General features: G+C 36.2%; 1 protein-coding gene across 8 annotated transcripts in view; it reads right to left on the reverse strand.

The window, feature by feature from the left end:
• The window catches only part of SOX5 (SRY-box transcription factor 5), a 993,423-nt gene that overhangs the window by 122,255 nt on the left and 852,781 nt on the right, over positions 1-18,387 (reverse strand). For 5 of the 8 annotated variants that reach the window (XM_082351965.1, XM_082351966.1, XM_082351963.1 and 2 more), the window contains one exon: positions 8,747-8,870. In XM_082351965.1, the coding sequence (XP_082208091.1) occupies positions 8,747-8,870 (124 nt within the window). The remainder of the gene's footprint in view (positions 1-8,746; positions 8,871-18,387) is intronic. The other 3 variants (XM_082351969.1, XM_082351967.1, XM_082351964.1) reach the window with 1 other exon arrangement.

The following is an 18,387-nucleotide window of genomic DNA, read 5'->3' on the forward strand; positions in this document are numbered from 1 at the left end:
GGTGCATCCAGTTTAATGAAATAGGATGCAGGTCTGAAAGTATTTAGGTCTGAAAGTATGGAAGAAAAATGGCCATGACTTTTTGTTATATTTATCGGTAGAACATAGTCTATAAAATATTTACCCCCCCATACATTATATATTATGTAGTACATATCACATATATATATCATAACATATATTATACAAATACTCTCACATCCTGCATATTACATATTGATATCTAGATACAAATAGATGTATACACATATTTATTTATGAACACATAATATATTTAAACCTGTATCTAGTTCTGGAAAAATAGGTACCAAATTGTTAACAGTAATCACCTCTGCAGAGTGGGATTACAGGAGGGTATGAGTGTAGGCAGATAACTTTTAGTTTCTGTTTCATATACTTCTACATTGTTTGAGGTTTGTGCAGTCAGCAAATGCTATCTTTAATATATTAGAAAAAATGTGAAGGGTTGGTATGAGCTGATTATATAAATAGGTTTAAGAAAAGTTTAAATATGTTCTTTGAAAACAGAGCAAAAATAAATTATTAGTGAAACAGTACTGTTTAAAAAGTTGTAGTTCTCCCTGCTTCTGCCCTTTGCACTGGCTGGAGTGGGGACATGGGAGCTGGAGAAGGTACCTAATGCCATGAGATGGAAGCCACGCTTTGTGGAAAGCAGTACAATAAATAAGAGAACAAGCCATGGACTTCATACTGCGGAGCTACCACATGAGCAATGCTTGAACTGTTGCATGAGTGAAAAATATTCTTTTTCCATGTTTAAGCTAGTATTATTTTGTCCTGTTACAGTATAGTTAAACCTAATACAGTATCTGATTCACATGGTATTCCAACAGCCTGACTTGTTTAGTTCTCGTGGAAAACAGACATCTATCATAGAGTTACAAGCAAGATATTATCTTAGCCTGTTTTATTAAATATTTTTTCTGCTTCCATACTTTCCTATCAACATTATGACTAAAGTTTGCCTTCTACTGGAGCTTTCTACAGTGAAGAGCACATTTACTGGGCAATAGAGTTGTTCAGTATCATTAACAGTTACATCTATTCAAGTAAAACAACATATTGCTCCTCTGGGCTTATACTTCAGTTTGATGACCTTAGTTAGTGTGAGTTTAATACTAAGATGAGATTCCATGTTTGCTGTGGCAACAAAAATATGAACCTAGAATTCTGAGGGTTAGGCTACAAATTCATAAGGTTACATCACATTTTGAGGTCTCTGGTCTGAAAACACAGTGTCACTAGCCAATCTGACACTTCTATGTTATCAAGAACGAGAATCATGTCAAAAAGAAAATACTGAGCTGAATGAGTTTATATTTTAATTGAATGGCATTCTTAATGTTCTTAACTGTTCAAAAGCAAACAAGATGGATTAAAAGATTAGATATAGTTTTAGTCTAATGAAATCTGAGGAATTTATCAAAGAAAGGGCTTTTGCTCTTTTTGTTTGCTTGTATGTGTGTGTTTTGGTGGTGGTAGTGTGTGTGGGGGGGGCTGGGGGAAAATGGATCAAACATTGGTTACTAATATAGCACAGTTATCACCTCACAGAGCTATACTGCTTAAAACTAACTATGTCTCTATGTTTTATAAACAATAAGGCACAATATAAGCTATCATTTTTATACTAAGTTATGACACTTTGTCACAATAAGGACATATACATCTCTCTTTTCTCAGTGATGAATATTGTAAGCTATTATAACTCCATTTTTAGCAAAAAAAAAACCCCAAAACTATTTTATTGACCTAGAAACAGCCGTTCCATGAGAACTGGAGGGTGGCTGTCACCATATAATTGTGCAATGTTATATACTTTTTCTGCACTGAGTTCTCTTTACTTTTTAATCATTTCATATTTTTATGTCACCAATCTAAGATGAGAATTTAAATGATTGGCTGTTTAGGTACAAAGTTCTTCTTTACAAAAATATATATTTACAAAGCTCTAAACTAAGTCAGGTTTGCCCAACGTCATTGGTTTCTAAGATTTGGGGAGGGGAGGTAAGGGGAAGAGCCGGGCACAATAATTCTAACACACACAAACACAGAAGCCTGAAGATGTGATGATATCTTCTTTTCTCTGCTTATTTACAAAGAACCTACAGTATGTCATCCTGACAACACACGTTTCCTATTTTGTCAGTTCAATAAAAGCATACCATGTCAATGGTTTTTAGCTTGTGATTTGGTGATTGTTTCAGCACTGACTGACCTGTATGTCGGCTGACACAGCTGACATAGTTAAATCAGAAATTAGCATGCAGTCTCCTAAAAATGCCAGACACATGGACCCTCTGCACCAGAGAGATATAATGAAACCCACATGATACTCCCATTAAACAATGAAACATGTGACACTAACTAAAAACAGGAACACATCAGCAAATGTGCCTGAGGAAGTTTATGGTATTTAACTCCTAAACATTAATTTTATCGTGGTATATGAGGAACTAATTAACTGAGAGTTTCCTTTTTTTATTGGAAGCGGAAATACTGTTCAGAAAACTGATGAAGAGTAAGTACAGCATATTTTAAGTTTATTCAGCTTGGCTCATCGACTTCTATTTATTTAAGCTAATCTCAGAAGGCAATTAAATATTTCAATCAGTAATTTTATACGGCTATTCTATTTAGCACATTTCTGAAAAATTAATCAATGTGTTAAAATGCAGAATGAGTACGTGAATATATTTCTAGCTTCATATAGCCAAAACAATGACTAAATACATTTTCCTAAAAATCACATGATCTTTTCCAACATGAGCTCTAATAGACAAGTGTAAAATGATAATAAAAAAGTTTAAAACTTGGTGATTATAATTAAAATAGTTAAGAGACAAATGTTTCCATCAGCACTAAAATACTTTTCTCTAAACAACTGTATTTTCCTAGTCAGAGGAAGTCTCATTCAGGTGTGGCAGAATGAATTTGATCCTATATAGCAGGAGTCTCCAACCCCCAGTCCGCGGAACCGGGCCGCACAGCAGGAGGTGAGTGAGCAAAGCTTCACCTGCCGCTCTCCGTCGCTCGCATTTCCGTCTGAACCATCGCTGGCCTTACCACCTGAAGTCCGCCCCCCGCCCACCGGTTGGTCCGTGGAAAAATTGTCTTCCATGAAACCGGTCCCTGGTGCCAAAAAGGTTGGGGACTGCTGCTATATAGGACATGAAATGTAATTAATTGCTGGGTGTGGTTCTAATATAATCTTTTTTTTTTTTTTTTTTTTTGGTGAGGGGAGACACAGGATGTATGTTTTGCTGGTATTATATACACAGTATCCATCATTTATAAGTAACCTAATAAGATAGACACAATGGTAGGCACTGCTTCATATATAATCCTATTTAATCTCTGTAACAATTCAGTAAAATGAGTGTTATTAATCCATTTTGTAGGTCAGGAAACTGAATCTCAACAACTTGAACAAGGACAATTAAAGTAGCACAATGTAAGAAAAAAAAAAAAAAAGGTCATGAAGAACCTAGTGGCAAGGCGGGAATAAAGACACAGACCTACTAGAGAATGGACTTGAGGATATGGGGAGGGGGAAGGGTAAGATGTGACAAAGTGAGAGAGTGGCATGGACATATATACACTACCAAATGTAAAATCGATAGCTAGTGGGAAGCAGCCGCATAGCACAGGGAGATCAGCTCGGTGCTTTGTGACCACCTAGAGGGGTAGGATAGGGAGGGTGGGAGGGAGGGAGATGCAAGAGGGAAGAGATATGGGAACATATGTATATGTATAACTGATTCACTTTGTTATAAAGCAGAAACTAACACACCATTGTAAAGCAATTATACTCCAATAAAGATGTTAAAAAAAAAAAGTAGCACAATGAGGCAAATCAATTGCTTATCTGAATAATATTATACATAGCCCTATAAGTACAAGATAAATTTTGTTATAATATTCTGTTCTGTGGTTGTAACATGATAGGTCAATAACCATAACTTCCAAGTAAAAAGGTTATAACATTAAAAAAATGAATATATAATGTACTAGGCCACAAGTTCCTAAATGTCTTGGATTCAGGCACCATCAGTGGCTCAATAATTCTTTCGTGACACTCCTAAGACAAAAGAAAGGTCCAACTGCTCCATTTTATTAAGTAATATGTTTCAAACAACTCAGGTAATTTATGTAGTGTCTGAGAGATGCCTCTGTATTCTCCTTGAAATTTGAAAATATCCTGTGTGCCCCTGTGAATTAGCTTCAGCACCCTGGTACCTTAGCACAGTTTGGGAACTACAGCCCATTAGTTTGGGAACTATAGCCCATCTCTAGGGAAAGATACTGTATCTGTAGCTATGTGACACATTCAATTTGACACTTTGGGCCAAACTATCAAGCCAACTCTTTTACAACTGTTTCCTACTATATACAGAAAATGGGTTATTTTATTGGATTTTGACTTCCTGTACATTTTTTTAAATTTCCACATAAAATGTCTTCCTGTCAAAAATTTCTGAAGCATCTATTAGAATTACGTGGCTAGAAATTTTACACCCAAACAAAAAGGAGAGAGGCAGAGGACTATAGTCACTAGTAAAAAGAGAAGCACCTATTCCTTTCCTTTCTGCCTATAAAATATGTGCTCTGAAGAAACAGCACTTAACCTGAGTGGGGGGCTGGGGTGCAAGGAAGCTGAGTGTTGTGGAAAGAGAACTGAAAGTTGGGGTCAGAGAAATTGGTATTGACGAAACTCACGACCTTCAACCACCTTATCTCAAATGTCCCTCTCGAGTCTAAAATGTTGGGCTAGGGGCTTCCCTTGTGGCCCAGTGGTTAAGAATCCGCCTGCCAATGCAGGGGACACGGGTTCAATCCCTGGTCCGGGAAGATCCCACATGCCGCGGAGCAACTAGACCCGTGAGCCACAACTACTGAGCCCGCACGCCTAGAGCCCGTGCTTGGTAACAAGAGAATGAGAAGCCCACGCACCGCAACGAAGAGTAGCCCTTGCTTACCCCAACTAGAGGAAACCCGCGCACAGCAACGAAGACCCAATGCAGCCTAAATAAATAAATAAATAAATAATTAAAAAAAAAAATCTACCTGATACAAGCTTTGCAGTTCACAGGTTCAAGTCTTTGGTTAAGAGCTTAGAACTCCACTCAGACTTTCCAGCAGAAGCAAATGGACTGTGTCCTCGGACTCTTCAACCATCCGGAGTATACTTGAAGCAACTCATTTGTACATACATTCAGTTTATAATTCAGAATTGGAACTACCATTTATTTATTTATTTTTAATTTTGGCCTAGCCATGTGGCTTGCGGGATCTCAGTTCCCTAACCAGGGATTGATCCCGGGCCACAGCAGTGAAAGTACCAAATCCTAACCACTAGACCACCAGGGAACTCCCAGGGTTTTAGTTATTTAGTTTTTCAAATTTATTTCAAGGACTTCAATGATTGTTTTCTGATTAAAATGAGCTAGTACCCACAAACATAATTTAAAAATTGGGATTTTTAATTACTGCAATATAAAATTTGGGGTGTGTTTAACATGTAGCAACTGAATTGACAATTTTCACAGAACTGGTAAGTTAAAAATACAGATTACTTCCTTATTTTTTTTCCCTGAATGTTAAACCAGTGTTTTTACATAACTTTTTTCAAGTTATTCTATATATTTAAAGCAGTCCATTTAATAATACACCATTATTTTTACCTCCTTAGAAGTCTGGAAGTATTTTTAGACTTTAAAAAATAAGTAAGAAAGGCAATAACTAGATATAGATTCATGAAGAAGTGTGGTTTCATGCTTGATTTCACTAACAGCAAACACCAAAACAGAACTGAAATTCTGATAATATATTGATGTTTGTAAACTGACCTACATATTCACAGATAAGAGTGGACTACAACATTCTCTAAAGCTTCTTTTCTATCTGGCCAGCTTGCTCTGAAGTCTCTGGCTGTGCTGTTAATTTATTCTTATATTGTTTAATGACACGTTTTCTAGCAGTTAAGAGAAATTCCAGCAACTACATTCTGTAGGTGTCCGTTCCACACCGTGTTTCTACCATTATATTTCTTAAAGGGAAAATACCTTTATTTCCAACTAGAAGCTTCTTTTTTGGAAAAGGAAGAAACTTAGTCAATTGATGATGGTTAGGTTACCCAACTGGTGTTTTTATTTTTTCCCCATTGGTAACATTCTAACTTTCATGTGTAGTTTCAAATATTTTAATTTTATTTATCAAAACACATAGTCTAAACAGAAAAATTTATCATCAATACTTTCTTGAATGGATTGATGAAAAGCATTTGAGAGTATTTGATACCAAAAAATAGTATACCTTTCATATTTACTTGAAACTCAAATCAAGATGGATTAGTCAGTGTCTCTTTCATTGAGAACTATGTGATATTACTCAAATTAAAACAAATGACAGCCAGAGAAGTGACATATGATTGACAATTATGGGGGGAATAAAATAGGAAGTCCCACTGAAGAGAGAAGATGGCAAGATTTCTTTCCCTACCTCGATTCCTTTCCTGCAACATGATTATGGAGGAAATAAGTAGTCTGGACTATTTATCGCTTCCACCCAGCTCCTCATTCAAACTGACAGTGTGAGAGTGTCAACAAGGGTGGCACTTTCTTTTACTACTGGCTTTTTCTTAGCTTTAGAGTTTGGCATGATGCTTATTTCAAGCTTTCCAGCAGCTGTAGAGGCTTTATTCTATTTTACTTCCAAGGATACAAAAGAAGTGGTATCACTTATAACTTTAAGCACTGAAGGTATGAATATCAAATGGTTAATATATTAACAACTTTAGGAAGGGAAACATTTCTCCACGCCACATTACGTTAACACTGAACAAATTTGCTATGCCAACTCTGTCAAATGGGAGTGAGGCAGAGGTGTTCTTGACCTTTTCCAGGCCCCCAGTTATGCTATTGTTCATACTCAATGTGCTTTTCTCTTCAGCACAATATTCGCTAATGGAACTTATGTCTACAGTTGCTTAAAAAATTTCTTTTTGAAAAACAGAACTAGTCTATATGTACATATTGCAGGTGCAGTCTGAGGCAACTGATGATTTTTAAAAGTGTCGTTTTTTTTTCATTTTAGTAACCAAGGCTATGAAAAACATATTGGCAACATGCATTTAATGTGAATAGTAATTCCTTAGGTAAAGGGAAACAAAAAAATCTTTTATAATTAAAAACTCAGAAATCAATGTAGCAATTGAATTTAAAATTCTCTTCTTAAAATTTAAATTATTTTTAGAATTTAAATATTTAGGATATAAATATAGTCCTTAGCTATACAAAGAAGTTGGTGTTTCTGGATGAATCAATCTACAAAGACAGTATTATGCAACAAATAATATTAAATAAATACATTAAGGATCCAGAGTGAGAACTCCATCTTAAAACACAGGAAACCAAAGTCAAGAGAAAGATGTGAAAAAGCCATGTTAAAAACTGCAAAGAGCAAAGTGCTTACAAGTATGAATTTTTATACTCCTCAGTTCAGTTCACTTTTACCTAGACTCCATAGTTGCAATCTACTCACTCATGTGGCTTTAAAATATTACATCCCACTTCTTCATTGCTGTATAAAGAAAGGTTTAAAAACTAGGAATAAATGTTAAATATGAAAATTCAAAACATCATTTAACAGGAAGCAGATCTGATTCCTAGTAATGTTCAAAAGAATTTCTCAAATGCAATAAGTGTTGAAGCATAGCAAGATGCTAATGTGACAATTTATTAACATATAAATGAACCAAAATCTACTGGAATTTACAAAATAATATTCTATATAAATAATCTAAAATGATAATACTTTGTTAATTGTTTTCAATGGTATTCTACTTTGATCAATGAAAATATTTCAATTATTAGATTGTTTCTAAAACTAACAGTGTATAATTTTGATTTTCCTTAAAAAAGTCATAAAATCACAGGCAAGTAAAGTTAATAAGCAATATAAACAGTTATCTCAATATAGCCTATCACTTAGTGTAAAAATGCCCTTGTATTGTTTGTAATGAATGCTCAATCATTTATTCATTCATTCAACAAATAGTTGAAATTGTACTAAAAGTTTAGATATAACAATACGTGAGACAGAATGAGCACTGGCCCTCATAGAGTTTACAATTAAAGTGAAAGGAAGTACACAGGATCCAAAGGAACCTGGAGAAAGGCATCTAACTAGAGCAGGCCAGCTTTCCCTGTCAAAGCTGGAAGAGGTTCAGAAGACCAAGGAGAGTGAACACAGACAATTCAAGTTCAAAGTCAAGAAAGAGTATGGTTCGGTCTAAGAATTAAAAGAAACCTAATGAGAAATTAGGCTGTAAATGTAGGGAGGAGACGGATAATGGAAGGCCAACTAATTCACATTAGGAAACTTGGGTTTATCTTAAAGGGCAATGGAAAGCTATTAAAATGCATATTCCTGTCTTACCTACATAAAAATAAACTGAACCTGAAAATTATATTCATAATTTAAGAATACACTGGAAATGAAAGTTATGAAACAAAATTATAAAAAGCAAATATTGGCTTCAGAAGCACAGAAATAATCTAAGCTCTTAAATACAACATAAATCCTTTTCTACACTTTCTGTGTGTTTCCTCTTTAAAATAAAAGTGCTATATGGGTGATCTCATTTCTTGGTGTGGCAGGAATATTAAATTGCCTAAAGCCATGCCCTCCACCCACTCCCAAGTGAAAAATCAGTGGTACTTACTACATCCAGCCTTATAGCTGAAGCCTGGAGGAAGGAGGAATCCTTGCTGGGCAGCTGCAGCCAGTGTCCGTTGATCGGGAGGGAATACAGGAATCATTAATGGCGGCAGTTGACCTTGAACCTGCTGAACGTATTAGAGTGAATCAAAGAGAAGAAGTTTTGATACTCCATGCTTCCCACCCTCCCACCCTTATGATATAAGAAAAAAATTATTCAATTCAATATACTGGCATACAAGCTTGCTAGATAGAACCCTGGATGTGAGGCTATGTCTTAGGACTACTTTAGACAGGAGAGTCAGAATACTGAATACTTTAACTGGAAGGTGTTATCAAGTTCACTTTCTAACCTGGTGAATAATTTCCCTACATGATGATATCCTTTACAGTGATGAAGCATCAATACTTTATACTACAAGTCTTTTCTTACTGCATTAATATAATGATTAAAAAAGTATCCCTTAGGTTGAACTAAAATCTCCTTCTGTAAATCCCACCTGTTAGGGCTAATTCTACCTCCTAAAACAAAATTAAACTGGTACCATTTTATATACAAACAGCTCTTCGTTACTTGAAGATAATTCTCATGTTCATGCATAATACTAAGTTTTTTTTTTAAGTTCTTGAATCAAAGAGCTGAAAGAAAGCTTAGAGAGTAATAAAGACTTTCCCCATTCTTTATAGAAGAGGTACCTGAGGCCGAAAGAAAACTGACTTGCCTGTGGCCATGGAATGGGGGAGTCAAAACTATGTCTATGATCTAGTCCCTTGGATCTTTTGAATTCATCTATCCTTTCTGAGGCAATTGAACCACTCCTCAAACCACACGGCCTCTCTTTGGGTTGCCGTCTTTAGAATACACCTTAATTTTCTGGTGTCACTCTCAGGATGTGGGGTTCATATCAGTAAATAAATAATCTAATACAATGGAATCACTATTTTCTTTTAATTGAACGGTAATTTCTAGAAATATAAACTAATGCAGTCATTTCTGCAGCTGTGTCACATTGTTACTAACGCAGAGGTTGTCCTTTACTAAAATACCTAGGATTTTTTTCCAAATATTTAGGCAAGATTTCTCTGGGGGACATGGTTATTGGTTAGTGTTTGTCAGAGAACATACGAATGAGAATTTAGGAGCATGCTAAAGATCACAGCTGACACTTTATTCTCCTTTACTGTTTCTTCCTCACATTAAGTCAGTTATTTGGAAAATAAACAAATATTTCATGAACACGTACTATGTATAAGAAAATGAGCTAGGTAGTACAGACATAATAGTAAACAAAACAAACAAGATCCTATGTCCATGGAGCTTACATTACAGTGGGGATAATGGTTAAAAGTAAAACAAACACATATACAAACAAACAAACAAAAAAATTCATTCAGTTGCTAACCTTAACAGCAACTCTGAAATATCTCCAGACTTGTTTTCCCTTTCTCTCACTGGCATTGCACATTCTTAGACACATGATTCTGATAATTCTCGTAATTTCTCACTTTAAAGGTCCACCTTCAGTTTCTCCACCATTTCATCTTTCATAGTAAACCTCTGAGGTATTTCTGAGATTTTGGTGTCTGTGTGTGTGTATGTGTGTGTGTGCGTGCATGTTGAGGGGGCGGAGGAGGGGGTGAGAGAGAGAGAGAAGGAGGAAGGGTGAGGGGAGAGAAAGAGAGACAGAGAGAGCGCCAGCCAGCCAGCCAGGCAAACAGAGGAACAAGCACTGTGAGAATGAGCAATCTGTTTTCAGAAATGACTCCACATTGCAAAAGATTTCTTTTAGCCAAAAGGATTTTAAACCTATCGCTGCCACCAGAGTGAAACTAAAAGTGAACAACACAACCAGGAAAACAAAAAGAGAATGTTTTAAGGTTAGAGCTGAAGGTTAAAAAGCTTATATCACTACGGCCCACATTTTTTGAACATACTGGAGAAAAGATAAACCTTATGTAGACACCAATGGAAAACAACTGCTTTAAGTCTCAAAAATTAGAAAGTGCGCATCGAGCAAGTATGTAGGAAAAAGTGGCCTGAAACAAGAGGGAGATGTTTGAAGGCAAAACAGCATGGGCACAATAGCCAGGACATGGAAGCAACCTAAGTGTCCATCAACAGAGGAATGGATAAAGAAGATGTGGCACATATGTACAATGGAATATTACTCAGCCATAAAAAGAAACGAAATGGAGTTATTTGTAGTGAGGTGGATGGACCTAGAGTCTGTCCTACAGAGTGAAGTAAGTCAGAAAGAGAAAAACAAATACAGTATGCTAACACATATATATGGAATCTAAGGAAAAAAAAAAAAGGTCATGAAGAACCTAAGGGCAAGATGGGAATAAAGACACAGACCTACTAGAGAATGGACTTGAGGATGGGGGGAGGGGGAAGGGTAAGCTGGGACAAAGTGAGAGAGTGGCATGGACATATATACACTACCAAATGTAAAATCGATAGCTAGTGGGAAGCAGCCGCATAGCACAGGGAGATCAGCTCGGTGCTTTGTGACCACCTAGAGGGGTGGGATAGGGAGGGTGGGAGGGAGGGAGATGCAAGAGGGAAGAGATATGGGAACATATGTATGTGTATAACTGATTCACTTTGTTATAAAGCAGAAACTAACACACCGTTGTAAAGCAATTATACTCCAATAAAGATGTTGAAAATAACCCCAAAAAAACAGCATGGGCGCTAGTTCTGTGTAAGAAGAGGACACTGACCAGAGTAACAAGCAAACAAAGAAACAACAAACTAGCCACGCTGGTTAAGGGTTATCACCAGCTACTATGTATCCTTTATATTTCATTGTAAGTTATTATATTTTATATAGTACGTCTCCTCCTTTCTAAGACACCATTCGTTATACAATGTATACGATGGTTATAAATTTAATAAGAGCACTTTAGAGGGAAGAAGAAAGGAATTTCAAATGAAACACATACAAGGGTTGTAAGAGTCATCCAAACTTCAGAGACCTTAAAATTTGGGAAAAATAACTTCTACAATTGCAGAAACAATAGCTTCTTATTTTAGTGCAGTAGTTCTTAAACTTGAAGGTATATTTTAGAATCACCTGGCAAGCTCTGAAAAACTCTCAATGCCCAGACTAGACTGTTTCCTAGACAACAGGGGTGAATTAAATCTGAATCAACAGGGGTGAGACCCAGCCATCAGCATTTTTTAACGTTCCCCTGATGATTCCAATGTGCACCCAGGTTTGAGAAGAACTGTCTTAAAGAATGCTGAAGTCACTGTCAACAAATCTTTTTGTCTTCTTCATATTTTGCCTTGAGTTACAAAGGACTTTCAGGTATATAAGTAGTTGAAGGGAGACTCTGCCTATTACAGGTCTGGTGCTCACAGGACGTTAAACTATATTCCTCATAGAGTTCCTTCTAAATGAGTCTTGTATCTGTATTTCACATGCTCCTCTTCTGAAAAGCTTTTGATGGTTACTTTTACTTAGAGAATAATGACCAAATCCCTTCACATGGTATTCAGGATTCTTCACAATTAGCTCCTAGACCATCTTTCCAGGCATCTCTGCTTCCCTCCTTCAGATATTCTGTACTTTTGCCTCAATGGATCATGAAAAGTTCCTTGCATACTAGGTGTTTTTCCACGCTTTGAACAGGCTCAAAAGTATTTTCTCCTCTGTTTTTAGTAATTTCTCTTTTCCTTTTCTTCTTGGCAAAATTCTACTTATTTTTCAAAGGCTTCTGAGACCCACATAATGTCTTGGCCTGTGAAGCACTTCTTTCTTATGGTGCCAATTCTCAGGCAGAAAGAACTGTTACTTCTTTAACCTCATAAAGCTAACACAATACTTACTGTATTGAATAATAGTTACTTGTATAACTTGAGCCTCCCTTATGACCTATGAACTTATTTAGGAAAGAGGCTGTAACTTATTTATTATTGTAACTCTAGAGCTTACAGCAGCAGCTGAAATTATTATATGAATTGATAATTCATAAATAAAGAAGAACAATGTATTATATAGTCCTGTCTTTGTAATTACTTCTTCGTGCCCCACCTCCAAATGTCCACGAAAGGCCTGTGGAAAACAAAGTTCTTTAACGACCAGGAAGGAATTCAATTTCACCGGAGAAAAATGGCAGCATGAAACACCAGCTGCTTTGGGCTCCTATTCTTAATGTATAGATAAAAGGTCATATACATCATGATAAATCCATGATTCTTAGAATTATGCATGCATGAAGAAATAGAAAAGTAATACAGAAATACTGGAAATTTATTACATACTTCTGTAATGGACAGATATGCCTGCCTATCATGTTCTAATAACATGATGTTTTAATTATAAAAGCTTTGCTTTTACAGTACTCTTATCATTACTATTTTCTTTTTCAAATATTTCCTGGCTTTATTTACGTTTATTTTTCCACGATAATTTTAGGATATGGAATTTCTCTTTGAATTCATTAACCTAATGGCTTGATGGCCAATAACAGGTTATATCTTTTAATTTATTCAAATCTTCTTTTGCTTCATATACTTATTGTAGCTTTCTTGGTAGTTTTATTTTTAAGGTTTTTAAAAAATACTTTTCTTGCTATCGTAAAGTTAATGTGTTCTTGTTATATTGTTTAACTGGTTGTTGCATGTACAATTAGTCTATCTACTTGTGTGTGACAGCTTTTACCCAGGTAATTCATTCATACTCTAATAGTTTATAATAATTTTTCAGGTAAAAATTTTCATATTTTAACAATAAATTGCAATAAATTCTGGGGCTTTAAAAAATCTGTGTATTTTATTATGATTATTAAAAAGCATTTTGCTTTAGTTATTTTTTTAATTTTTTTTTAAAATTTATTTTTGGCTGCATTAGGTCTTCGTTGCTGCATGCAGGTTTTCTTTAGTTGCATTGAGCGGGGGCTACCCTTCGTTGCAGTGCATGGGCTTCTTATTGCGGTGGCTTCTCTTGTTACGGAGCACAGGCTCTAGGCGCATGGGCTTCAGTAGTTGTGGCACGTGGGCTCAGTAGCTGTGGCACGCAGGCTCTAGAGCACAGGCTCAGTAGCTGTGGCGCGTGGGCTTAGTTACTCCGTGGCATGTGGGATCTTCCCGGACCAGGGCTTGAACCCATGTCCCCTGCATTGGCAGGCGGATTCTTAACCACTGTGCCACCAGGGAAGCCCCTGCTTTAGTACTGTAACTTGTTTTAGTGTCTGAATTTTCCAAGATCCACATATGTAGAATAACACTTTTAAGGCTGAGAGAGCCTAGAGATTATCTGGCATAACACAATCATTGTGCTGATTAAGAAATGAGACTTAGCTTGGCCGTATAAATTGTTCAAGATCCCACATTTAGGTAAGAGCAAAGTTAACACTGAAACTACATCTCCTAACAATCTAGTACTCTTTTCCAACACTTGGGAAAAACTGGGGGTGGGGAGCAGGAGGAATTACAAGGGAGAGGAAGAACTAAAATGAAAAATAATCCTAATTTCATAGTCCCAATGATGTGTTTATTTTAGAACAGCATAGGAAAAATTACAGAGCATTGTAGTAATATTCAGAATAAAGTAAACAGTAAAATATATACAATCCAAAATATGTAGTTAATTCATCTGTGCAACTAAAAACACATTTCAAAAACAGGCGATCTGCATTATTTGCAGATTCTGTATTTGCCAATTTGCCTACTCAATAAAATTTACTTGCATCCTCCCCAAATTTACTTGTACTAGTGCTTTTGTGGTCACTCACAGACCTGTGCAAAGTAGCAAGAAATTGTGGCAATTTTTGCTGTTTAAAATGCACATAGAATCAATAATAAATATTAATAAGGTGTCTATAAACAGAAACACACATAAAACAAGGCTATGTATTGATCAGCTGATGAAAATGGTGTGACCAAAGACTCTCAGGAACCTAACTTTGTGTTTCCTCCAGGAGGAAAATCGTTCAGTATTTGATAATTCAGTGTTCATGGCAACTTTATAGGACATAACTAGCACAGATAATGAGCACCAACTGTATTATTGCTGTATCTTAAGTAATTTTTAGTTCCTTGATGCTGAAAATTAGCCCACCTTTGGGAGAAAAGGACATATCACATCAAAACAGTATAATGTTTCCTGGATAAATTCTAAAACAAATTTGTTATATAATGTTAGTATTTCATTCTCATATATTTGCCAGTTTTGACTATTTCCAAATCCTATTCACTGTTAACTTCACTTATTTTCTTTTACTTAATGGATGAATTCCCTTAAAGCTCCTAATTAAGGTTTAAAATGTGTGCCATTTATAATTAAATTTCAACAAAATACTTTTGTCACAAAATTTTGGTCTTTTTAATGGGGGCATGTTATTCACAAGTTTGAATAACTCACAGTAAATTTAAGATGCTACTTCCTATATTTTTTAAACCTTAAGATAGAATATTATGTTTTAACACTTTTTATAATTCTACCACATAGATACTGCATGTAATCTTGCCCTCTAAAATTTTATGAATCCAACACAATCACATTATCACACTTGTAAAAGAACAAGTAAATACTTATCAATTATTCATAGTTAAATATTTTATATTTTATGTAAATATTCTATTGCAAAACCCTTCAGTGGTTCCCTGAAACTATTTAATAATCAAGTAGACATTTAAGATTATTAATTTAGCTTCCAGTCCCATGGGTCTGTTTATTATTCATTCAATCAACATTTCTACTAACTAGAACGTATACTTTTTTGGTAACTAGGAATACAAAGATGAATTCACATACAATGCCTGCTCTCTAGAAGCTCTAAGTCTGGTCAGACAAATGGATAGATAATTAGAATACACTGCCATTAGTTCAACAATAGACACTTGTATGGGAAACTATGGAAGCACAAACGAGAGACTCCTAACACAGCCAGAAGAAGTCAAGGCAGGCCTCACAGAGATAGGTCCAGCAGGTGTAGGGTCTGAATGGATAAGTAGGAGTTAGCCAGGCAAAGAGGTAGGAGTGTGAAAAAAGAATTCCAAGCAGATGGGAGACAAAATGAGCAAATTATCAGGGACAAGAAAAAATATCATGTGAGGGGGAAACCACCAAGCAGTGTAGAACAGCAAAAAATGTAAGCGAGAACCAGTGTTAGAAAGTCTGCCTGAATCAGTCTGTGTTTCACTGTAAGAAACTTGAGATTCCCCCTGTAGGCTCTGGGGACCACTTAAGTAGGTTAGGTGGTATACTCTGGTGGGCATAGGGAGAAAAGATTTAAGAGGCAAAGCGTGGAGACTAGGTACATGTTGATGATGGGGGAGGCTATAAATGTGTGGGTATATGAGAAATCTCTGTACCTAAAAAAAAAAGAAACTATATATGTAAGAAAAGGAGAAGAGGACAGAGTCACGATCACTTTCAGGTGTCTAGTTTATGTAACTATTTATACTGGTATGAAACAACAACAACAAAACATACAGGGGTAGTGATAGTTTTCATGGAAAGGTATGAATATGGTTCTGAACACATGTGTTTGAGGTACCTAAATAATGTTCCATTATTAAGGTATTAAGGAGATACCTTACTCGCAGACTGATACTGCAGTCTGAAGCTAGTGAAGAGATTTTTAGAGGCTATGGTTTGGGGGATCACTTGATGATGAGAGTGAACTAGATAATCTAAAGAGGGTTTGAAGGATAAAGAGAAGACAGCTTAAAATCATCTGGGTCACAACAATAATTCAACAACGGGCAGAGGAAGAGGAGTTTTAAGAGAGAGAGGTAAGATAAGAATAAAGAAAATCTTGAGTACAGTATCACAGAAACCAATGGAATATCAAGGTTGAGGTAGGGACTAATAGTGAAAAGTGTAGCAGAAAGAGTATTTTAGAGACAAAAATAATATGTTCTGGGAGAGTTTATTAGAAGATGGTGATGAATCTAACAACAACAAATCCACTAGAATGGATATTCTGAAAGGTTGAGCACTGAATGACAGGCAAGAAAAAGGGGATGGCAAATGTAGACGATTCTTCAGAGAAGGCTGGGTGAGGCATTAGGAGAGACATTTGATGGCAGCTGCGTAGGGATGCACAGATTTTATTTAAGTAGCAGAGTTTTAGGTAGTAGCACATTTACTGGCTGGAAGGGGCAAATGGAAATTGAGAATTTGAAATGTAGGAAAGAACAATTAACTTGTGGACCAAAATTGCAGAGGAGGCTGAAAGGCAAGGCGGAGGTGTAGGGATTCGCTTCGACTGGGAATGACATCGCATTCTCTGGGCCCTGACGAATGAAGCTATACAAGTGGATATAAACCGATAATGTTCTACCGGTAGGGAAATGAGAAGGTAAGGAAAAATCAGGTCCGACGGAAGAAATTTTCTCAATGTTGAAGGCAAAATCATATGCTGAAAATGAGAGATGCTGGGATTGAGTAAGGGAGTTCAGCAAAGGTACGGAAGTTTTGGATGGTTACTGTGAGAAATGGAAAAGAAAGTAACCACAGACATTTAAAAGGGGTGATGGAAAAGTCTAAGGCCTGAGAAGAGACCACATGAATTATGATGCTGTCAGTCTTCCCTTTTCTGTGATTTTTCTGAGTTTCTGGTCACAGGTTGGGGAAAGTGAGGGAATTAGGGGGGCTTCAGCAAGGATAGGTTATGAGGAAATCAAAGTTGCTTTTGAACGACGATGGGCTTTAGATCCCAGGAAGAGAGGCCTGGAAGGCATTACTTGACTGGGAAAAATACAGGAATCAGAAAACTAGAGGGACTACTCCATGATACCAAGGAGCAGTTTGTGTGAGAGCTCAAAAAACAGGAAGTTATGGTAGAAGACCTGTTTAAACTACATACACAAATGTTAAAATGAAATGCAGCTATATGATTTAAGTCAGCACAATTACAAATAAAATGTAAAATCTGAAACTTTCCAAATGTTCCTCAAGAATTTAGTCCGATGAGTACCATAGTATTCAAGCACACATGGTCTTTAGGGATCAATTCACCTCCAACTGAAATTCAGCCACCTTTGGTGGGGAGCATAGCAGCTGTTTAGAAGCACACAGCGACACTATACAGCAGTTTTTGAGAAAATGGAAAATATAATATTCCAAATGAGATTACAAGAGGGGTTCAGGTAGGCAGGATATAATTACCCAAACTGGAGTAACCAGGATAGCAAAGCTGACTTTCCACCATTAGCAAGAAGAGGCATGGGATCGTCAATGACCACTAATAGTCTGTGTTTTCTCATTTCACATAATAGAAAGTCAATTTGTAAGTTTATCCTACCCAATGCAATGGTATTTAGAAAATGAAAAAAAAAAAAAACAAAAAACCCTACACTAAAATTTAGAATAAAGGAGTCAATTTATCTTCCAATTAATCTACTTGGAAGACTAAAGACAATCTCATTGAGTGATACAGAAACATAAAAACACTGCTCAAATTGCAATCCCTGCCTCTCACTTGCCAACAGTCACACTGAAGTTGTATCACCTCTAGTTTCATTTGATTCAAGACAAAGACAAAGTAGTCATATTCTTTTAGAACAAAAATGAACAGCCATGTGGATTTTTTACATAGTAGTCTTCTTCGGCAAAAAGCCACAGAACTTTTTTTTAAATCGTTTCCAAGGATGAAAATGACTTTGCCAAGCAAAGTGGCTTCAAA

This window comes from Balaenoptera borealis, assembly GCF_965194805.1.
Source record: "Balaenoptera borealis genome assembly, chromosome: 13".
NCBI lineage: Eukaryota > Metazoa > Chordata > Mammalia > Artiodactyla > Balaenopteridae > Balaenoptera > Balaenoptera borealis.